The sequence below is a fragment of the Leptodactylus fuscus genome, chromosome 4, assembly GCF_031893055.1.
Source record: "Leptodactylus fuscus isolate aLepFus1 chromosome 4, aLepFus1.hap2, whole genome shotgun sequence".
NCBI classification, from domain to species: domain Eukaryota; kingdom Metazoa; phylum Chordata; class Amphibia; order Anura; family Leptodactylidae; genus Leptodactylus; species Leptodactylus fuscus.
Window position 1 is genome coordinate 182,742,162 of NC_134268.1, and position 24,054 is coordinate 182,766,215.

The 24,054-nt window shown below is 42.7% G+C and overlaps 1 protein-coding gene across 1 annotated transcript; it reads right to left on the reverse strand.

The window, feature by feature from the left end:
* Window positions 1–428: 428 nt before the first annotated feature.
* Window positions 429–13,717, reverse strand: POLR1F (RNA polymerase I subunit F). The gene is made up of 4 exons (XM_075272003.1): window positions 13,481–13,717; window positions 11,948–12,089; window positions 10,532–10,737; window positions 429–1,344 (listed from the first exon to the last, which is right to left on the reverse strand). The coding sequence occupies exons 1-4, from the start codon at window positions 13,714–13,716 to the stop codon at window positions 429–431; spliced, it is 1,500 nt and encodes a 499-aa protein (XP_075128104.1). The 5' UTR covers window position 13,717.
* Window positions 13,718–24,054: the final 10,337 nt, after the last annotated feature.

The window sequence follows — 24,054 nt, forward strand, 5'->3', positions numbered from 1 at the left end:
ATGCAAACTTCACCAATCCCCCACTGTCGGCAGGTACCCAAGGGTCTCTACACCAGGAGATGCCAACTGATCCAATGATCGTTTGATGTAGGTCACCACTATACCCGAGCAATTGGATCAGCAACCATTTCTTGCGTCAAGAGACCAGCAGAGACCCCGTAATAGATCAGTAAGGGGAGTACTGCTTTCATGTTTTTTCAGCTCACTCTGAGCCAGATTTTTTTTGAACCCCTTTGGTCTCCCCTTTTCATTTACTCACTAAGGCTAAACGCTGCTCCATGACACTTTGGTATCGCTTCAGATTATTATATTTCTTGCACAGCAATGCTGCTGCTTTTAAAACAGACAAAATAAATCTCCAAAAATATTAAAATATATTTTCAAAAATAATATTAGACAAAACTTTGATTGGCAAGGTCTATAGTCTCTTATAGAGACTCTTTCTTCCTCTTCTTCTCTTTACGTTGGCTGCTGGCAACCAAATTATTGCTGTCCTCTATTCCAACTGTGGTCTGGAAGGCAGCGCTCTCGCTCGCTGCTACAGTCAGATCTTGGTGCTTCTTTTTGTGTTTCTTTTTTTGGGGGGTTTCCTGTTGGGTAATTGAGACATCGGTTGAAGTTTCCTGAGATGAAGTGAGAGCAATGCCTTTACCAGGGTCCAGATCTGGAGTCAAAGGAGCATTTTTATGTTTTTTCTTATGCTTCTTCTTTGTGGATCCAAGTAGTTGTGTTTCTGCTTCCTCTAATGTGCTATCCTCCAGGGTTAATGAATCTTCTGTGACTCCATTGACTAAGCTACTCTCAAGGTCAGGATGGTCCTTGTGCTTCTTCTTCTTAGACTTTTTGACGTGATGTTCCAGACTTGATGGAACCCCAGATTCGCTGTCAAGTCCAACTGCACTATGGTCTAGTGCTACATCAATTGCAATGTCTTGTAAAGATTCCTTATGTTTCTTCTTCTTACGTTTTTCTCGGTTAAGGATTTGTTCTGTTGGTTGAAATGAGGTCTCCGTAACAGAATTATCTCCAGATCCATCAACCTCCACAGGCTGATCTTGAGAAGGAGCTTCCTGATGATCGTGTTTCTTTTGCTTTTTCTTAGGAGCTTCTTCCAAGCTGAAGTTTGCATCCCCTTGTTCTCCTGTACTTTCATTTAGTGAAAGCGTTTCTTCAAAAGTACGTTTCTTGCCTATTTTCTTTAAGGTATCCTCTGATAGTGTGCTTGTCTCAACAACTGCTCCTTCCTCGGAAATTTCTGAACCGTTCTGCACCGTACGAAGTATTACGTTAGTATTCTGATCCTCGGCCATGGAATTAATTTTGTTCACCAGTTCAGCTTCCATTCTAAAATGAAAGAACAAACTTAGGGGTCACTTTTTGCATCAATAAATACAGATTCCTCTTTTCTGGATATGCATATCAAAAGACAAGAAATATCAGAGGCAAAACGCATAAAAACACTACTCATCTGTAGATACACAAGGTGTGCGCTTAATGTCTGCCTTACAGGATATTTATTCACAAATGAAAACAAGTGTTTCCCTTCCTTTTTCTAGCACTTTGATGTCCTAACAGAAGGACGCAGCTCTCAGAAACAAAGATATTATTGAGAAAGGCGCTGTAACGTCTCAAGTCTGAGAACTAACAGACAGACCCTGCTTAGCATCAGACTTCAAGAGAGTAGATCAAAAGGAGGAATCTATTAAGGCCACTTTCACACTAAAGTATCTCAGTATTCAGTATTAATAAGTGAAAACCAGGAGTGGACCCAAAATACAGGAGAGGTGGAAATGTTTATACCATTATATTTTTTTCCTCTATGTAGTGTTTGCTCCATAAAGGGAACTTATAAATTGGTCTTTTTCCCACCATAATGTGGCAACTTTATCTTAATCCCCCTACCCATCAAGTAGACCTTAATCTCTTCTTCCTTTCTGGTATTTCTCTTCTACTCCGTCCTCCCCTCGCATTGACCAAAAACCTCAATATTTGCTGTTACCCTGGGGTGGACGGTCGGTCCCCCTTCACCTTTTCTCTCCTGCTGAGACACTAACACACGTCTACTTAGGTCACAGTTTCCTGTTGCATTTTTTTTTTTTTTAATTAGTTTGCTCTGCCCTATACCCTCCCCTTGCCCGCTGTTGTACCCCAATGTTATCCTCCTCTCCCTTTTTTGCTGTTCTCCTTATCCATGCATCCTGATATATACTGCTCGCACTGTAAGCCTATATCGCATTTGTTCACTTTTATGTAAAACCTCAATAAAACTTTTAATGTTAAAAAAAAACCTAAAAAAAAGAATGTCTGGACCTTTGGAATATTCAAGTCAATGGTCTATATCAGGGGTCCTCAAACTTTTTAAACAGGGGGCCAGTTCACTGTACATCAGACCACTGGAGGGCCAACATATAGTTTAAAAAATATATATATAAAAAAATTAAGCTGCACAGTAGCTCCCCCCCTCCCACAGTATTGTAGGCTCCACAGCAGTCGCCCCACACACACACAGCATTATATGCTCCTCAGTACACCCCCCCACACACTGTATTATACGCTCCTCAGTACACCCCCCCACACACTGTATTATACGCTCTTCAGTACACTCCCCCCCACTGTATTATATGCTCCTCAGTACACCCCCCCACTGTATTATATGCTCCTCAGTACACCCCCCCCACTGTATTATATGCTCCTCAGTACACCCCCCCCCCCACTGTATTATATGCTCCTCAGTACACCCCCCCACTGTATTATATGCTCCTCAATACACCCCCCACACTGTATTATATGCTCCTCAGTATGCCTCAACCCCCCCACAGTATTATATGCTCCTCAGTACACCTCAATCCCCCCACCCAGACTGTATTATATACTCCTCAGTACTTACACACACACACACACACACACACACACACACACACACACACACACACACACACACAGTATTATACTATTATACTTAGCCATGAAGAGCCGCTTCTTCTGACTGCAGAGCTGATGACTTACATCATCGCGCCTACTTCAGGGCAGAGGTCACTTGCTGCAGTCAGTGTAGGCCGTGTACACGCGGACCGTGGCCTACACTGACTGAAAGCAGTGATCACTCTCTAACGGGGAATCCTGTACCGCATTCTCCGTTAGTGAGTGATCCCGGCAACAGTGCGGGGGCCACATGCGGTGGGGTGGAAAAATGTCCTAGGTGGGCTGCAATTTGAGGACCCCTGGTCTATGCCACAGATGTAATGACATATTTCTATAGTTATACTAGTAAACGATATGCTTAGCCTAGTGCCGTGATTATGTTCAGTCAACCAATGGGTGGGAAATTACAATATAAGGCTAAGAACATATACTAAGGCTGCCATTGCAGTCTCTGATGCCAAAGCAAGAAGGTAGTCGAGGTACAAATGCCTTTTGAGTCCTTTTCTGGCTTTTCCTCAAAAACGGCATGAAAAAACGCTGTATTTTCAGAAAACCTCCCTGTCACAGTAGCCTCCTTCTTAGATATAGTTCGGGACTGGGAAGCTTCCTTGGACCCAACCTTTGATAACTGTTGGCAGTAGTATGGCATCTACAGATTCTGAGATCTATATCGGAGCACCTCAAAGTTCTTGCACAGCAGCTGACTAGGCCTGCTATTACTACAATAAGAAGTAGTGCACTGCATTTGGCTATGATATAAATGTCTGAAAAAGAGCTAGTATGTACATTTTATTGAAGCCAGAGTGTTGCAAATAGAAAGAAAGGTCAAGAAGCTAAAAGAATGGTGCATTAAGCAGTTTCCTATTGTCAACACCAAAGCTAGAGCATCAGAGCGACATAGTGACTTTGGCAACAACTCCCATCTCACAACCAAAGATCACCATGTCACCCTGCAACAACTCCATTAATGTAAATGAACAGAGCTGCATTGCAACCTAAGAGTGCTGTGACTTCTAGTCGCAAAAAGATCGACCACTGCTGATTTTTTTTTATTTTTTTGCAACTAGAGGATGCAGTTGCAGGACGCTTGGGGGGGGGGGGGGGGGGGGTTATAATGTTACTTTGTTTGGTTATATTGGTTGCGTAATGGGAGTCAAGGCCAAATCCCAGTGTAGCCCTAACATAGTAGATGAGGTTGGATAAGGGCAAACCTATAAATCTATCAAGTGGGTCCAGAGGAAGGCAAAAAAAAAAACTCCACTAGGATGTTGCCAATTGCCCCAAAGTATAAATTTCTTCACACAAAATTCAAAAATTATCCACAATCACTTCCTCCACACAATATAATAACCCAATCACTGGTCTCCATGTATGCAGTATGGGGGACCAGTGAAGGGGCCCCTGTACGGGGTGAACAGTGAAGGACCATACAGCTGACCCTTCACTAGTCCGACCTCCCCCCCCCCGTCCTAAGTATTGGTACTTAGGTTGTAGGCCACAGGCCCAATGAGACCTACATGCTCTACCAGTAGCAGAATCGGGTTGGCTGCGACGCTTCTCCTCATATGGACTATGGACACGCCTGACACACAGGTTAACAGCAAACACCACATGTGACAGTTCTACAGTCTCACCACTCTTACTATAAAGAAGCCCGGCCTACGATTAAAGTAAAACCTTTTTTTCCTCTACATATACAGGATGCCCTCTTGCCATTATTACAAGTCTTAATATAAATAGGTCAATGGAAATATCTGTACTGTCCAGTCAGATGCTTTTTTCCAAAATAAAACCCATGTATACTGCCTTAGGGTGCATTCGCACTGAGTATACACTGACTGATTCTGAAAGTTAAAACACGTTCAGAATCAGCGCATATCACATTGAAACCAATAGGGAAAAAAGCAGCCCATTCATTTCAATGGGGAGCGCTCCTATGCTGGCTCCCATTGAAATGAACGGGATCTGCTTTGTACGCGCTGATTCTGAACGTGTTTTACGTTCAGAATCAGCTCAGCGTATACTTAGTGTGAATGCCCCCTTAGGCAACATGCAGAAAATTAGCAGCATAATACAGTAGCAAGATTTTATTAAATATACAATGCAGATTTCAAAATCTGCTCCATGTCAACTATTTGCGTGGATCTTCACTGCACATAACGTATTTAAGTGAGAAGGGTGAAGTCCAGAATTTTTTGTGGCCTTGCACACACAAAAAAGAAGATTTATGTGTGTATGTAGCCTTATAGCAGTCAGCTCTGACTTACAGAGCTCACAGCCCCTGAAGGACTAAAATACACACAACATATGTGGTTTCCCAGCTTATTAATCCCTTCCCGACCCATGTGGTACTATTACCACATGGATGTCTAGTGCTTCACGACCGATGTGGTAATAGTACCACATGGATGTAAACAATCCCCGCAGCGCAGTGCGGGTGTTCTAGGAGCAGGTGTTAGTTGTATCTGACACCTAACACCCTGCTCCATCACCCTCCATCGGACATGAGTGCCGATTTTGGGTTTTAACCCGTTGATTGCCGTGATCAAACATGATCACGGCAAACAACGGGTTGCCCGATCGTGTAGGGGTCCCCAGCACCCCCCGCTGCGAGATCGGGGGGTGCTGGTATCCCTACTAAGTGGCCAGGGGTCTGTTTAGTGACCCCAGCCAGCCCTGAGTCCCACTCACCTTTGTATCCTGGCCGGCGTCTTCTGGAAGTGAGTCTGTGCCGTCCGTACGACTCACTTCCTGTTTCTAGAGTGACACGTGCAGGCTGTTACTGCAGCCTGTGTCTCACTCTATGATAGTGGATGAGTGATGCAATCATCACTCCTCCAAGTGTCCTAAAGGGACACATGAAAAAGTTTAAAAAAAAGTGGAAAAAAAAAAAAAGTGTTTTGAAACAATTAATAAAGTTATAAAGCTCCAAAAACCCTTTTTCTCTATAGAAAATGAATTATATAGAAAAAAAAACCTAAAAATTAATAAAAACAATACATATTTGGTATCACCGCGTCCGTAACAATCTGTACAATAAAACTGAAACAATATTTAATGTACACGGTGAACCACAGAAAAAAAAAAAAACGGAAAAAACCCGCCGGAAGTAGTGATTTTTCGCCATTTCACCTTACAGAATGTGCTATAAAAAGTGATCAAAAAGTCAAATGCACCTCACAACAGTGCCAATAAAAAGCACACATTGTCCCGCAAAAAATAAGCCCTCAACCAACACTGTCAACCAAAAAATAAAAATGTTACGCCTCTCAAAATATGGCGATGCAAAAAACATTGATTTATGTCTCCAAATGTGTTTTTATTCTGCAGAATTAGTATTGCATAAAAAAATAATATAAATGAGGTATCGCCATAACCGTACCGACCCGCAGAATAAAGATAATGTGTTACTTATACTGTACGCTGCATGGCGAAAAATTTAAAAGGTAAAACGCAATACCGGAATTGATTTTTTTTTTTTTAATCCAGCAAAAAAAGAGTTAATAAAATGTATTCGGTAAGTTGTAGGCACTCAAAAATGGTGTCATTACAAAATGCATCGCATCCCGCAAACAACAAGCCCTTATATGGTCACGTCACCAGAAAAATAAAGAAAATACAGCATCTAGTAATGCAAGAACAAAAGCCCGCAAAAACCGCCAAATTATTAGAACACGACTGGCTGCATCAGGTAGAGAATATATAAGCTGTGCGAGCGTATATCAGGGGACACCCCATATTTACAGCTTATGAACGAAAAGACACCAGAAGTGACCCCAAAGTGACCCCCAGAGTGACTCCCCCAATTATAGGAGCTACTGGGACCTAGTAGGCAATTTGGTGTTCCCAATGTCCTCCGCACAGCTTATATATTCCCTCTTCGCCATCCGCTGTGCAGTCACGTCTGGGATACTAATACTCACTACACCCCCTGATAAATTATTTGAGGGGTGCAGTTTTCAAACTGGGGTCACACCTTTGGGGAATCCACTTTTCTGGTACCTTACAGACTCTACAAACATGACATTGCGTCCAGATACCAAACATCTGAATCTGTACTCCAAAAGCCTCATCGCGCTCCTTCCCTTCTGTGCCCTGCTGTGTGCCCAAACTGCAGTTTATGCCACATGTATGACACATGTATGACACTGGTGTACCCAGGATAATGCACGTAATGTCATATGTGAGTATAAACTGATATTAGGGCACAGCAGGACACAGAAGGGAAGAAGGGTTATTGGGTTTTTGTAGCACAGACTTAGACGGTTTGGGGGTTTTTTTTGGATGCCATGACACTTTTGCAGAGACCCTAAAATTGCCCTTACAAAATGGGGTCACTTCTTGGGGAATTCCAGTTCATTGGCATCTCCAGGGCTCTGCAAAAACAACATGGCACCCAGAAAGTCCCTCTAAATCTGTACCCCAAAAGCTAAAAAGCTCAGTGCTCCTTCCCTTCTGAGCCCTGCTGTATGCCCAAGCAGCAGTTTACACCCACATATATAATTTTTTGCCCCTCGGGATCGCCCACTTAATAGTTTTAGGAGTGCAGGTCTCTGACAATACAAAGTGGGTGCAACGTATTGGGCACCGAAATGACATATTTCTTTAAAAATTAAAATTTTCATTTTGTACATTAATTTTTGGGAAGCATTTTTTAGGCTCAAAATGATAATACCCCTTGATTCATTCCTTGACGGGTGTAGTTTCTAAAATGGGGTAACTTTTGAGGGGTTTCCATTGTATTGGTACTTTAGGGGCTCAGCAAATGCGACATGGCACCTGAAAACTGCCCTCAAAAGCCAAATAGCCATCTTTCCATTCTGAGCCCCACCATTTACCCATACAGCAGATTATGGCCACATATGGGGTATTGCCATGTTCAGGAGAAATTGTGTAACAAACTTGGGGGGCTTTTAATTCTCTAACTACTTCAAAAATTAAAAATATGGCGCTAAATGGACGATTTATTGGAAAAAAAGTAATTTTTCATTTTCACATCTCAATGGTAAAAAAAATCTGTGAAACACCTGTAGGGTCCAAGTGCTCACTAAACCCCTTTATAAATTCCTTGAGGGGTCTAGTTTTCAAAATGGGGTCATTTTGGGGGGGTTTCCACTGTTCTAGCACTTCAGGGGCTCTCCAAATGCAACATGGTGCCTGAAACAGATTTCAGCTAAATTTGCCCTCCAAAATCCCAATAGAGATCCTTCAGCTCTGGACCCTACAGTGTGCCCATACATCACTTTACATCCACATATGAGGCATTTCTGTAGTTGGGAGAAAATGCTTGACAATTTGTGGGGTGCATTTTCTCTTTTAACCCCTTGTGGAAATGCAAAATTTGAGGTTAAAGCAACATTTTATAGCAAAAAATGTCACTTTTCCTTTTGTTGGGCCAATTCTGTTACACTCCTGTAGGGTCCAAGTGCTCACTATACCCCTTGATAAATTCCTTGAGGGGTCTAGTTTCCAAAATGGGGTGACATTTTGGGGGTATCCACTGTTTTGGCACCTTGGGGGCTCTGCAAACAGGACATGGTGCCTGAAAAGTATTGTAGCAACATCTGGCCTACAAAATCCAATTAGCGCTCCATCCGCTCTGAGAGCGACCGTGTGCCCGTACATTAGGGTAACAGAACATATGTGGTATTGTCGTGTTCGGGAGAAACTGTGTAACAAAATTTGGGGAGCAATTTTTCCTTTAACCCCTTGTGAAGATGAAAAATTTGGGGCTACAGTGACATTTTATTATAAAAAGAGTAATTTTTCATTTTCACATCTCAACGGTAAAAAAATCTGTGAAACACCTGTAGGGTCAAAGGGCTCACTATACCCCTTGATAAATTCCTTGAGGGGTCTAGTTTCCAAAATGGGGTGACATTTTGGGGGTTTCCACTGTTTTGGCACCTTGGGGGCTCTGCAAACGGGACATGGCGCCTGAAAAGTATTCTAGCAAAATCTGGCCTACAAAATCCAATTAGCACTCCATCCGCTCTGAGAGCGACCGTGTGCCCGTACATTAGGGTACCAGCACATATGGGGTATTATCATGTTCGGGAGAAATTGTGTAACAAAATGTGGGGTGCAGTTTCTCCTTTAACCCTTAGTAAATGTGTAAATTCTAGGGCTAAATGAATATATTAGTGACAGAAATTGAAAAATGTAAATTTGACCTCCATTGTTTTAATTGCTGTGAAATGCTGAAAGGGTTAAGAAACTTTCTAACTGCTGTTTTGTATTCTTTCAGGAGTGCAGTTTTTAGAATGGGGTGACTTTCGGGGGTTTTATTAGAGAGGCCTTTCAAGTTCCCTTCAGAACTGAACTGGTCCCTTGAAAAATGTGTTTTGGAAATTTTCTTGAAAATTTGGAAAATTACTGTTTGACTTGTAAGCCTTATAATATCTGAAAAAAATGAAAGGGTGATTAAAATTTGATTGCTACATAAATCAGAGACATGGTTAATTATATTTATGAAAAAATTTGGGTAGTATGGATTTCTATTTGAAAGGCTTGCAATTTCAAATTTTGAAAACTGCATTTTTTTCAAAATTTTCACCAAATTTCCTATTTTTTCATAATTAAAGACAAAACATATCGACTAAAATTTACTACTGACATGAAGTACAATGTGTTACGAAAAAACAATCTCAGAATCAATTGTGTAAGTTAAAGCGTCTCAAAGTTATTGCCATTTAAAGTGACACATGTCAGTTTTGAAAAAAGAGGCCTGGTCCTCAAGTCACTTTTGAGCTGTGTCTCTATAGGGTTAATGGAGCTCCGCCACATGACAACAAAACCCCAAACCATTCTTTGCAATGTTGGCACGATGGTTAGGACCTTTAACGTAAAAAAGTACTGGATGATGTATAAAATTTGGCAGTAGTGTCCAATAAATAAGTAGGATTTTTTCCCTGCTATATAAAGTTAAAAGGGAACATGTCAGAAAGATTGTGCCTTAAAGAGAACCTTTCATGAGTTGGGGCACATGCGGTTTTATATACCGCTGGAAAGCCAACAGCACTATAGACGCTGCTGTGAAGAAGGACGTTCCGGAGAGACTGTCAGGAACACCCTTCTGACGGTGAAGAGCTACGGTACTGGGACCAATAGCTCTTCACCTGGGGCACAGATTGGGAAAGCCGACAGTGCATTGAATTAAGCACACTGTCGGCTTTCCAGCGGTATATAAAACTGCATGTGCCCCAAATCATGAAAGGTCCTCTTTAAGTACACTGGAGATATAAAGCACTCTCCAATACTTAGACTTAGGCCCCTTGCAGACAACCGTGTTATCCAGGTTCTTTCCAGAGAGCACACAGACCTTATTTATTTCTGCCATCACATGCATATGACCGTGTATTACACAGTTCCATGTGAGGGCCAACAGCCTGAGCTGCAAAAGTCAGGACAGGTCCTACTCCTGTCCAGTTTTGTGGCTATGCTTCTGCGACCCCTATTCAATAAATGAATGGGGCCACGGAAACACGGCCAGTGCACAGGCGGCACACAGATGACATTAGCCGTGCTGTTCAATCACAGCCAGCGGCCCGCACAAGGTAGTGTGCAAGGGGCCTTATACACAGTTTATGTATTGATGTATCAGACTTACTTCTTATTCAATCTTCCACGAATGCAAAACACACCCACTGCATCTGCATCCATACGGAAGACTTCAAATTCCAGCTGGTCTCCTATATCCGCTTCCATTTGCTGCCAAGCTTCAACGGATATCTTCAGGGGTCTTGGTATGGAAGCATTGAAACAGCCATGAACCAGACAGCCAATGTGACTGGGCGCTTTCTTGTTGACAACACCCTAGGAGAACAAGCACAATTTATTGACGTGCAAACAAAACCCTGAGTAGAGAATGTCCACTTGTATTGGAAGTTTAAGAGAAGAAAATTCTACCGTGGACTTTGCTGTAATTTCTTACATGTGAGTTCTTGTGGATTTCACCCTACTCAGTACAAAGGAGTGAAAGCTCCAGCACAAATGTCCTCATGAAATGTAGTAATTGCAGAAGAGGGATCATCAGGGAATCCATTTATTAGACAGTTCAGGAAAGTTCTGCAAAGAGCAACTCACCCGCTGGCATACTACAGCTAGGGATTACACTGAAGAAATCTAGTAAAAGGTACACCCCTGGAAAAAGAAACCGGTAGCTCTAGTGCCCCATATAATAGTAGCTACCCTCTCATGTCCGGTTCACATCTATGTTCGGTATTCCATTAGGGAAGTCCACATGGGGACCCCCTAAATGGAATACCGAACGCACTGACAAGCGGTGAGCTTATGAAAGCACATGGACCCCATAGACTGTAATGGGGTCTGTGTGTTTTCCATGCGCTGTCCGCATGAGTCATGCAGAGAGAAAAGTACCACAGGACTTTTCTCTCCACGTGTTTCGTGGGGAAACCACGTGGACCCCATTATGGTCTATGGGATCTACGGATTTCCTTAGGTAACCGCTTTTTTGTGTGTGTAGGTTTGGGGACTCCCCGAACGGAAACCTGAAAGCATATGTGAATAGGGCATGAGTAAATGTGGGCAAGTGTTATCAAATGGGCTGCCCATCTAAAGACACTTATTCCTATTTACAGGATAGGAGATAAGTGTCACATTACTGAGGGTCCAATCCCTGGGTGACAGTCTCCCATGTGAGTGAAGTGCCACTGCACCGCCATTCACTGCTATGGGACTGGTGTGCTGTGATTATAATTTCCAGCAGCCCCCATTGCAGTGAATGGAGCTCAGGTCATGCAAGAACACTGGCGCTTCATTCACATGGAGGAGGCATCAGGAACTTTCAGTTCCCCCATTCTAATTGCAGGAGGACCAGGCGGTCGTACTCCAGTGATGTGACACTTATCCCCAAACCTGTGAATAGAGAATAAGCGTCTTTAATGGCAAAACCGTTTTAAACTAGGTGTAGTATTACACACTTTTAGGGCAAGGTGAACTAGAGGGGGGTCTTGTTTTGGAACACACCGGCATTTATAAATAATCCCTACACCAGAATGCTTACCACAAGGTTCTGTCCACATTTTGGCTGGAATACGACAAAGTCAGCTTCAATATTGATGTGAATGTATCCAATATCATCGACTATTTCTCCCAATTCACCTACTAGCTTTATATTGTCATATGCCACAGGGACGCCTTCCAATCTGTAATAGAGCAAAGATTTAAAAAATATCCCTCCTAAAGGGGCTGCCTGTTGGTTAAAAATTGTTCAAAGACTCAGAATGGGTTAAAGATAGAAACAACAATACAAAATAGCGGACACATAATGGAGGTCCAGCAAAAAAGTTTTTTTCATACCTTCATATCCATTATATTCACACCTACGTTGGGAGTTTCCATTCTTTGGGTCCACTTGAGGACCTGAAAACGGAAACTCAATCCACTTAAAAAGTGGCTAATTTTATAAAGGGGTCCACCGGGTTTCCGCCCGAAAAATGCAGAAAGAAAAGTCCTGCTTGCAGGCCAACAAACTGTTGCATCTAACAGCAATCTGCATTACGTTCACGTGCATATGGAGCATGGTACTTGTGACAAAGAGACGCGTCACTTCTTTTTACCAGAAGTCATATGTATGGGGCCACATTAATGAATGGGTCAGTGTGCAAGCCGTGTAAAGATACGTCTACCACACTGACCAAAGACATGTTAGTGTGCATGAGGCCCTAGTCTCACAGGACAAGGCTAATTCCTTGTGGTAGTCTTATCTCTGCTGCAGCTCTTGTAGGTAAGTGCTGGACTGTCCTATGACAAATCCAACAAGTGTGAACACACAACAGTCAAACTGGAGCCATCAGCCATGTCTAGCTTACCTTATGTATAAGGGTATGTTCACACAGCAGAAGTTACAGGCAAAACTTGTTGTAATTGTGCTGTGGAGCCCATGGTAGAAACATAAAGCTAAGCCTCAAGCTCCTGCCGAGGGTCGGCACATTGATGTCCCCTTGTGTGGGCTCTTCAGTAGGTGACTACAGTTTCAGCTGTCACAGACTTTTTTTTTTTTTTTTTCTTCTTGTTAGCACATTTTCAGCGTTATCATGTCTATTGGGCAGCTGAGGAGGGACTACAAGTCCCAGCATTAGGTGATCACACACACACAACTACTATTGGGCAGCTGAGGAGGGACTACAAGTCCCAGCATTAGGCGATCACACACCTAATTACTATTGGGCAGCTGAGGAGGGACTACAAGTCCCAGCATTAGGTGATCAGACAACTCCTATTGTGCAGCTGAGGAGGGACTACAAGTCCCAGCATTAGGCGATCACACACCTAATTACTATTGTGCAGCGGAGGAGGGACTACAAGTCCCAGCATTAGGTGATCACACACACACACACAACTACTATTAGGCAGCTGAGGAGGGACTACAAGTCCCAGCATTGGGTGAGCAGACACAACTCCTATTGGGCAGCTGAAGAGGGACTACAAGTTCCAGCATTAGGCGATCACACACCTAATTACTATTGGGCAGCAGAGGATGGACTACAAGTCCCAGCATTAGGCGATCACACACTTTCTAACTTCTGCCACTTACGTCACACTGTACTTAAGAAGATCAGCATTGAGGTGCTCCTTTATACCGCTGCGTTTCTTGTTCAGATACTTCGGGTGCAGCGCTAAGTGTCTCCGATGCGTTTTCACCACCAGGCACGAATACTTGCTGTTAATAAAGCCGCAGGCTTCAGTGAAGGACGGTAACGCAAGACACGACAAGGCTCTGGACGCGGCTCCGGCTGGAGCGGTACTCCCGGGGTTATCAGGCGCAGCCATGCTGTACTCTGCACATGTTCCCGTACAGGCGGCCAACAGCTGATGACGTAATACACACGACGCGCTCAGTCAGCGCTAGAGGGCAAAAGGATGTGTAGCAGCGGCCATTTTTCCGAAGACCAAAGTCTAATGAAAAAGCAGGCGCTCTTTGTACTGTTAGGTTCAGTTATGGGAGAGATTTCCTCCTGTGTTTTTTCTGGCTAGGCTTTACGGGTTCCAGAGAAGTGAAGTTTACCCCAAGTAGCCGCTTATTGTAGACCTGCCATGCCAGGAGACACTTCTGTTTCTATTTCCCTTTAGTTAGTTCTGGTCTAGATGTCTTTTTGAGTAGCACGCCATTGCAAATTTTACTCCACTCACTTTTACGTTTACTCTGCCCATTCTCATCCATTTTTCCATATCACATGACCTTTTGGCAGTAGTGTAACTAAGATCTTGTGGGCCCCGATGCAAACATTTGTCCGGGTAACCCTAGCCGCTCCCTACAGCAAATTCTTGATAGTGGTGGTTACAGGTGTTGCAACGATATCTCAGATACTTGAAAGGGGTGCAGATGTGGTACCCAAAAATGTAGTTATAAATAATACAGTGAGTGTGCAGCGCCCGGCATGCAAACAATACTGGGACAGTATAATATGCTGCACAGTGGCCCCAACACAGTATAATATGCTCCATAGTGGCCCCCGCAGTATATATTACTGTACTATCCATGCTGCTGTAACACAATAAATTTCTCCATGGAAGGATTATCTTATTTTATGCTTGTCAGTGGCCACCACACAGTATTATATGATCCACAGTGGCCTCCACACAGTATTATATGATCCACAGTGGCCTCCGCACAGTATTATATGATCCACAGTTGTCCCCACACAGTATTATATGTGTATTATTTAATAATAGCATTGGCTCTAGGGGCCTCTTGGGAGCATATAATACTGTACGAGGGCCACTGTGCAGCATACACTATTGTGTGTTTTATATGATCCATAGTGGCCTCCATACAGTATTATATGCTCCCAAGAGCCCCCACCCAGAGCATGTGCTATTATTATACTCTGGCGTCTCCTCAGACCCCTTGCGACTGCGATCATTACGCCACTGCCTCTAGGTCAGTGATGAGCCCCATCATGGCCTTTTTCATAGCAGTACATATGGTGCATATGGTTTCATTGGAACCATTTTGGGTACATGCAACTTTTCAGTTGCATTTTATTTTATATTTTGCCAAAAATCAATACCAGAAATCCTGTTATTGTTTTTATTTTTATTTTTTCTGGTGGTTGCCTTACAGATGAAAGGGGTTGTCCATGATTTGGAACAATTGGGGCAGTCAAGGAAGGTGTAAAAAAAAAAAAAAAAGCATACCCACCTGTCCCCAGCACTGCTTTGTTTGCTGCCTACCATTGTGTGTCAGAAAGCCCGATACGCAAATGACGACTGAGACCAATCAGAGTCCTCAACCATACGCACTTAAGTCACCAATTCCTTAGCAACAACTGTGGAGGCCACCAATTGGCCTTAATGGTTATTTCAACATAAGGGTTTCCAGCAACATGGCCCCAACACAAGAAGGAAAGGGCATTGGTGGCAGACAAAGAAAAGCTGGGGACAGGGGAGTATGTTTTTCTTTTTATTTTACACCTACCCCGTCTACCTCATGATTGCTCCCAATGATACATAACCCCTTGAAATAACCTGATTGTTTTATAGTCAAAGACATTACAGATATGACATTACCAAATATATATTCATTTTTATTTTAGACATAAACCTAAGGCAGAGTGTCATAGACCTTTGCTATTGACCTCAATAGGCTCCTGGCTGTCATAGCAATGGATTTCAGTGCACTGTCAGCTTTGCCGGTATGCTCCAGAATGCCAGAGATATTGATACCATTGGTTTCAGCACTGATATCCCTTCACTGTCAGAAAGGCAGGCCATACATCAGTCATCGCTGGACTGTGCAGAGCGCCCCTCCCTCTTCTATAGTCTTGTACTGTTAAGGGGGAGATTTGAACCCAGGTCAGGACTCCAGTGCTACATAGTGACACGGCTAACCACGGAGCCCCATACTGTCCTATTGCCCCACTGGGCTTGAGCCTCATTTTCATTTACTAAACGAAGGTCAAAAATATATAAGCCACAGAAAACCCCTTTAACCATTTCCTTACATCTGCTGTAATAATACAGCAGATGCTGGGTCTTTTACAGCAGAGATCCCACACTAACATACCTCCCAACTTTTGAAGAACTGAAAGAGGGACAAAATGTGCGGCGCGCGTTTCGCGCCGTGGCAAATTTAGCCCCGCCCACTTTTGTGTTGACTCTGCCCACTCGTTAATTTTTCATGTGCCCGCACACAGTATAATCCTCCTACAGTCACCCCAGTTTCATATACACCCTTCATCTGCCCCCAGTTTCATGTCCACCTTCCATCTCTGCCCCCAGATTCATGTCCCCTCCACCTCTGCCCCCAGTTTCATGTCCCCTCCATCTCTGCCCCCAGTTTCCTGTCCCCTCCATCTCTGCCCCCAGATTTATGTCTCCCATCTCTGCCCCTAGATTCATGTCCCTCCATCTCTGCCCCCAGATTCATGTCCCCCATCTCTGCCCCCAGATTCATGTCCCTCCATCTCTGCCCCCAGATTCATGTCCCCTCCATCTCTGCCCCCAGATTCATGTCCCTCCATCTCTGCCCCCAGATTCATGTCCCTCCATCTCTGCCCCCAGATTCATGTCCTCTCCATCTCTGCCCCCAGATTCATGTCCTCTCCATTCATGTGTCACATCGCGTCTACAAGCCAGTAGCCGGCAGCTGGACGCAGATCTGAGTTGAAATCGGGACATACCTCCCTCCAACCGGGACCGCGGGACATGTCACTCAAATCGTGAATGTCCTGCGGAAATCGGGACGGTTGGGAGGTATGCACTAATGCCTGTGGGCATTGCAGACGCGGACTCCAGGGCCACCCCATACCTTTAACATTGCAAACTGACTCCCACAATCTCACAGCTCCCAGGCTTGTCATTACAATATAGCTATTGAGCAAACAGCTATGTAGCAAAACTCTTGTAGGCAGTGGCGTAAGTAGGGATGGCGGAGCCCTGTGGCGAACTTTTGACATACCCCCCCCCCCCCCCACCGACGCCGAAGACCTCAATTGACCCCTCCTCCTCATTCCTGTGCGCTCTATTATGTCCCTTAGTGGCCCCTGCACACAGTATTATGTCCCTCAGTGGCCCCTGCACACAGTATTATGTCCCTTAGTGGCCCCTGCACACAGTATTATGTCCCTTAGTGGCTCCTGCACACAGTATTATGTCCCTCAGTGGCCCCTGCACACAGTATTATGTCCCTTAGTGGCCCCTGCACACAGTATTATGTCCCTCAGTGGCCCCTGCACACAGTATTATGTCCCTTAGTGGCCCCTACACACAGTATTATGTCCCTTAGTCCCTTATCGGTAAGTGATGCCGTGGGCCCCACAAACACTATTATTATACTCGGCTGTCTTTCCAGACCCCCAAGTTTAATGATCGTAGGCCCAGGAGAGGTAAAGGAACATAGAAAACAGTATTACTTATCTCTCTGGGATCCAAGCAGGCTTTGGGCCTACTTGTGTGACGTCCCTGACGTCACATGAATGGGGCCTGCGTCCCGGGTCATATGATGTCCTAGATGTCATTGAAGATGGCCAACACCACTGAGGTGTGCAGCAGAGTCAGGGATAGGTAAGTAGCAGTGTTTTTATGTTGCTTTCCCCCTCGGTCTCCGATTATTATACTCGGGTGTCTGAAAAGACCCCCGAGTGTAATAATCGTTCATTGGTGTACACAGTGGGGCATAATAGTGTGTGCAGGGGCCACAATAGGACGTAATACTGTGTGCAGGGGCCACTATGATGAATAATACTGTGTGCAGGAATGTGGAGCTGGGGGGGGGGGGGAGGCCGGGTTCTTCAGTGTCGGTCGGGGGGTGGGGGGGGGGGCCCATGTCAAAAGTTCGCCATGGGGCCCCGCCATTCCGAGTTACGCCACTCAATACAGGTGACATGTCATTTGAGCTGTAGGTAAAAAAGTCGCACAGATACACTTTTTCTTCAAATCCATCCAATTCTGATTTTTTTCCCAGCTTACCAGAACAAATGGTAGCATCGTGAATAACAATTTGTCCCACAAACATTAAGCCCTCATATGGCTCTGAGAGCAGAGAAATAAAAAGTTATGGTGTTTGGAAGGGGGATGGAGTCAAAAACGAGACTCAAACAATGTCACCAGCGGGAAGGGGTTAATCCACATATAGTTTGAGATACACTGGTTATAGCATTTTACATGTATTGGTATTTTATTTAAAACATATCATACCATGCTGTTATATACAGAGTGTAAAATAACAGCAAAACAACTATCAGTAGATACATTGCATAAAAACTTTCTTTTGCACTTTGATTCCAAGCAGGGATCCTGTTCTATGAATACTACATGAGCTCGCAGAACCACATTTAAACAGCAGGTGGTGCTGCAAGGTAAAGGAAAATTTAGATTTTCAGTTAAAAAAAAAAAAATCACCAAAGTAAATGGTTCCCACGATCCAATCCCTAGCCAACGGATGTGGATAATTTTTCAGTTTGCATGTGGTTCTTTGGGTTTTTCTGATGTTTGTATATAATTTTGAAGAGTTGTTAATTTTCATGTTTTGTTTTTGTTGACTCTGCAACAATCACATAGATTTCACTAAAATATCTTAAATTTCAGTGCAGGGCTCAGTGTATAAGTGGCTATTGTGTGCTGTACATTTGGATTCAATTATACTAGCATTATGATCATCTAAGGACAAAGCGTACATTAATCACGTAGCCTTACATTTTCTGTAAGTAAACTATTTTCATGCATGGGTTAATAACAGTTTGTGGTCACATTATCCCTGTATTTTCCCTCTTATTTGTGTAGACATGAAATGTATACAACATATTTTAGTGATTTCAATATGTGTATTTATAGCATAGTGTTAATAATAATAGATAAGCAGAAAAATGACTAAACTCAACTAAACTCTTTACCAAATCTTATCAATCTTAGGTTAAGTTTGTCCAGTACAGATCCATCATAATGTATAAATGAGCTTGCCTTCAGATATTGTGTTATACTATGCCTGATGAAGAGACCTGAGTAGTCTAGAAAGCTTGCAATCTGTCAGCATTTTTTGTTAGCCATTAAAAAAGGTATCAACGACTGAGGACTTTCAATCTTTACATTATATCTTGTAGTTATGTTGTAGTAATTGCAATCATTCTTGCAAAATCGCAGCCAAAAAACTGCAGTTTTGTAAAAAATTATAGCAAAAAAAATCATGAAAAAGCAAAAAATTAACAGTCTTGTTCTGCATCCCCACCATGCTTTTACTTGTATCTGTGTATGAAAAAATATAGTAACATGTGTTGTACGATTTCCATAGTGTCACTGCTCAAGGCTACTTTCACAACTTCAGTTTGTCTGGTGACTTTTTCATCCGGTGATGTCAATGAGAAAATAACGGATACCAAATGGACCTTTGGGATAGTTAAAGTGAAGTCACCCGTCCCTCTCAAGAGACTGCTGAAGACGCTGGTTGGCTTCATTGGTCATATGAGGCGCAGGGCTTATGGGGACCGAGGCAGTGGCAAGTAGCATGGTGGACACCAAAGCGCTGGGGACAGGCGAGCATGATTTTTGTTTATATTGCACCTGCCCCGGGCCCCATCCACAGTTTGCCAAATTCTCCTTTAACCACATTGGTGAGAAAGAAAGTATTGGTTATCCTCTTCCAATAACATCCAGTTTTCTTGTACCAGTGGCACCTAAGACTAATTGCCATGCCAGGGATGCTCAGCGCTCCCCCCCACCAGCTATGTGACTACTTGGACTGAGGCATTATTATTAGCTAAGAAATCAATGTACACAGTATTTTATTATATACCATTTGTAAATAAAATAAGTTAATAATTCTGATGCTTACACTGAGGATTCACTGAGGATTCAGATGCTTACACTGAGGTTTGGCATTTGTTTGGCATCTGTTTGGCTGTCGCTAAAAACTCGAGGCAACGACCATATTCAGTACCGCAAAGAAAAGTAGACTATAGAGTACAGCGTTTCTGTGATAGAGTGCCGAAACAGATGACTTGGGAAGAGGCTGCAGTGATCAGGTAAGTGCTATTGTGTGTAGTGGGTGAGATTTGCCAGAATCCCATCCACTTTGCACAGACTTTAAAACACCATATTTTTTTCTACACCACTTGGGGCCTGGCTATAAGGGGTTATAGTTACGTATTGCAGGTGGTTCATCTCAACCAGCCCCTTACCCCTTGTTCACATCTGCGTTGGTATTCTGTTAGGGAGGGTCCGCATGTGGACCCCCCGAACAGAATACCAAACTCACTGGCAAGCGGTGTGGCAGTGAAAGCACACGGATCCCCATAGACTATAATGGGGTCCGTGTGCTTGCCGCGAGATCTCCGCAAGGAACATGCGGAGAGGAAAGTACTTCACAATCTAATTTCCTAACTCGTGCGGATATTTTGCAGCAAGCACACGGACCCCATTATAGTCTATGGGGTCTGTGTGCTTTTACTGCACACCGCTTGCAAATGCATTTGGTAGTCCCCATGCGGACTTTCTGAATGTATTACCAAACGCAGATGCGAACGAGGGGTTACACACTGACCCTGCCACTACCTCTGAATCTGCACTGCACTTCTTCTCTTGTCCTCTTGACCATATCCTCTTCCAATAACATCTACTTTTCTTGTACCAATGGCACCTAAGACTAATTGCCATGCTAGGGATGCTCAGCGCTCACCCCCCCCCCCACCACCACCACCCCACCAGCTATATGACTACTTGGACTGAGGCAATATTATTAGCTAAGAAATCAATGTACACAGTATTTTATTATATACCATTTGTAAATAAAATAAGTTAATAATTTGTCTTCTTTGCCTTCTGGTACAGGACACAATGTACAGAACATGGCTGAAAGATGAAGTATAGATGTGCGGAAAGTGAACATGCCAAGCTTGATTCTATAGAATGAAACATTCCATCACTGGCCTGGAGGAAGCAACAGATATATGGAAGAATGTATATCATTTCCTCTACAACACATTTTTCTAGTTATATGTTATTTTCCATGATATTTCACTTTTTATATTCAAGTTGCAGTAAGCCCTGATAAATGCAGATGTCATTTATAGTCCTAGTATTTATTATAACATCATGTGAGTATACCTCTGTGGAACAGTATAATAGCAGATAATCTCCATCCACATTAAATGAGGATGGATGGTGAAGGAATAATTAGTTATACAGCTATGCAGAATAACCCTGCAGTGTATTACATACCACAATGCAGTACTGTACCATATTGTGTTGTATTATTATGTGCCATTTATTGCACCTCATTCCTTTTCTTCCAGCTAAGAACATATGGCATCTGATAAAAATACTGCATATTTTTGTTTAGAATGTATTGTATAGATCAGTGTTGATGAACCCAATATGCAGTACTTGAGGGATTTCAAGAACTGTCCTTAAATCTTTCAATGGTCCACACATCAAATTTAGGCATTTCTGGGTTAAAGATCATTCAGAACTTTTTTTAAAAAAAATACAAAAAAGTAGTGTGCTTATGTGTCTAGATGTTCACTAAATGTCACCTTAGTTCAGAAGCATGTACACTATTTTTTATTATCATAAATTTGTTATGCTTTCATGTATGAGAAGGACTGCTGTTCCCCTCTCGCACACTTTTTTTTGCAGCTCCCTGCATGCCCATCTATTACAATTTGTAAGGAATTGCTGTTTGCTCTGCAATTCTGATGTTCATTGACTCTATTATCTGCTGCTCAGCATGTGAAACATGATCCTCCAATAGCCAGGGAACAGTGAAGATAAGTGGTATGCAGTCTTTCTTACCCCAAACATCAGGGCAAGAGCAGATAGATAACTGTGTTTTCAGTTTATGGGGATAGTGTTACTGCTTTAGGAGAAACCACCTATTAGGTGTGTGGATCAGGGAGGAATATGCAAATCTGTCTCCCAAGATGTAAATAGGGTGACAGTGCCTCTATTATGCTGCCCTCTATATAGTTTCTCTTTAAGGAGTAATATTATCCCCATAATCTGGTCTCTCAGCCTCTCACTTCTACCAAATCAGTTCTCTCTACGCTACTCTAACAAGGTCCAACCAGACTGAAACGGCTGTACGTAGCTGAGAAATTGACTTGGTAAAAATCCCACATTATGCAGTAAAGGCTTCTGGGAAAGTCGGGCATGATGTTCAGGGTATTTCCTATAGAGGGCAGCATAACAGAGGCACTGTCTCCCTGTTTACATCTTGGGAGACAGATTTGCATATTCCTCCTATGTTTTCAGTGTATGGGACATCACACAAGCAGGAGATTAACACCAAGAGCATACATCATGCGGTAACTCTGTATATATTAAGCAGAATGGGGGACGGGGTCCCTGAATGGTCACCCAACACTAGTGCGACCACAGCCTTGCAGTAACCTATATATCGTGGTTTTATAGCTTGTACTCGGCACTATCATGGGTTGGAAACAACCCAAGCTCCTGCGTTCGCCATCTAAAAGACCTGGAGGAAGTATTTAATGGTTTCATGGAGGACACCTTTAAGGTTTTCAGATTGATGACTACAAAGAAGACACATTCCATTTGTATCTGTCCTCATTGACTGAAATGTTTTTTCAACACTGAAGTCAATGACAATGAACTAAAGACAGTAGTGTGAAATCAACCTAATGCTAATTAATTAAATTTATTGTTTGCGTAAAATAGAAAATACGACCCCAGACATTACATGACTTAGAACCTAAATAAGGTTGTGTGTATGAGCCACAGCTGGGCCATTCTGGACATCATTGGATGCATCCACCATGTCTCCACATCTCTATAAATAATATACATCACACTACTATACATCAGATGTGATAATTTCTTGTGTTACATGTAGTAATATGATGGAATGGAGTCCAGATTAGCAGCTGCAATGTGGCCTCAAAACCAAGACACTTGAGGTGCATTTGGTGGTAGGTCAAGAGAAAGTAAATACAAATAACTATCATCAAGGAAGAAAAGACACTTCAGACAGTATGGAGATCAAAATAACCATTATCTTTTCATCTTGAACGTGCTTCTGTTTTTGGTTATGGTGGAAGAGTGCCATGTTCCCGATTTAGCTATGGGGCCTTGTTTTTTGTGGGTTTTTGTTTTGTTTTTCTTTTTTTTGCGATATCATAAATTATCACCACTACTATAATGGGTTATTTTCACTTTACAAAACTGACTTTTGTGATGTTATAAACAGAGGATTTCCAAGTTCTCCAAGTTGCTGGCAGGCTTAAAAAATAAGGCTTCTAAATGTTGCCAAACATGTAAAAAATGTCTGGCTAAATCCAACTAATAAGAGACAGGAAGAGACGGTATTTCCCATATACTCTGCTGTTAAACATGTACTTAAGTGCACAAAGGATTCTGATTTCATAATAAATATTCAACTTTCTTGCTGTAGAAAGTTAAAGTGGACCTCCCTGTTATAAAGAACTTTTCACAAATGAATAGTACACGTGAAAATAAGAAACTTTGTAATACATCTTATTAACAAGATTTCTTTCTTTCACCACTTATTAAGCTTTTCTCTTGCTCCGTATGTTCAATCTGACTGCTACTTTACATTATATCTCTTGCGTTGTATTCAGGCTCACACATAGACTTCTATGGGGAAGGGAGGGGTTGAGTAGGATTCTCTTGCCAGCTAGTTAATTGATTTATTTATTGCCTCATACAGTGCAATCCTAGCCTCTATTTTTTTTTTTTTTTTTTTTAAAAAGCAAGGAATAGCAGAGGGGGCTAAAACTGAGGTATGCTCAGCAGTAGCACAGGTGAGGTTTTGATACATTCATGTGAAAACCTCACTTACCACATCTGAGTGAGGAATCCTTCCAGAACTTTCCCTGTCACTTTCTCACAATATATACCATACAGGGTGGGCCATTTATATGGATACGCATAAATAAAACGGTGATGTTTGGTGATATCAACTTCTTGTTTGTGGCACATTAGCATATGGCAGGGAGAAAACTTTTCAAGATGGGTGGTGATCATGGTGGCCATTTTGAACTCGGCCATTTTGGATCCAACTTTAGTTTTTTCAATGGGAAGAGGGTCATGTGACACATCAAAGTTGTTGTTAAATTTTAGACAGTCTATGCAAGAGCTTTATCATATAATCTGAGCCACTCATATAAATCTGCTAAAAAACTGTATTTAAAAGGA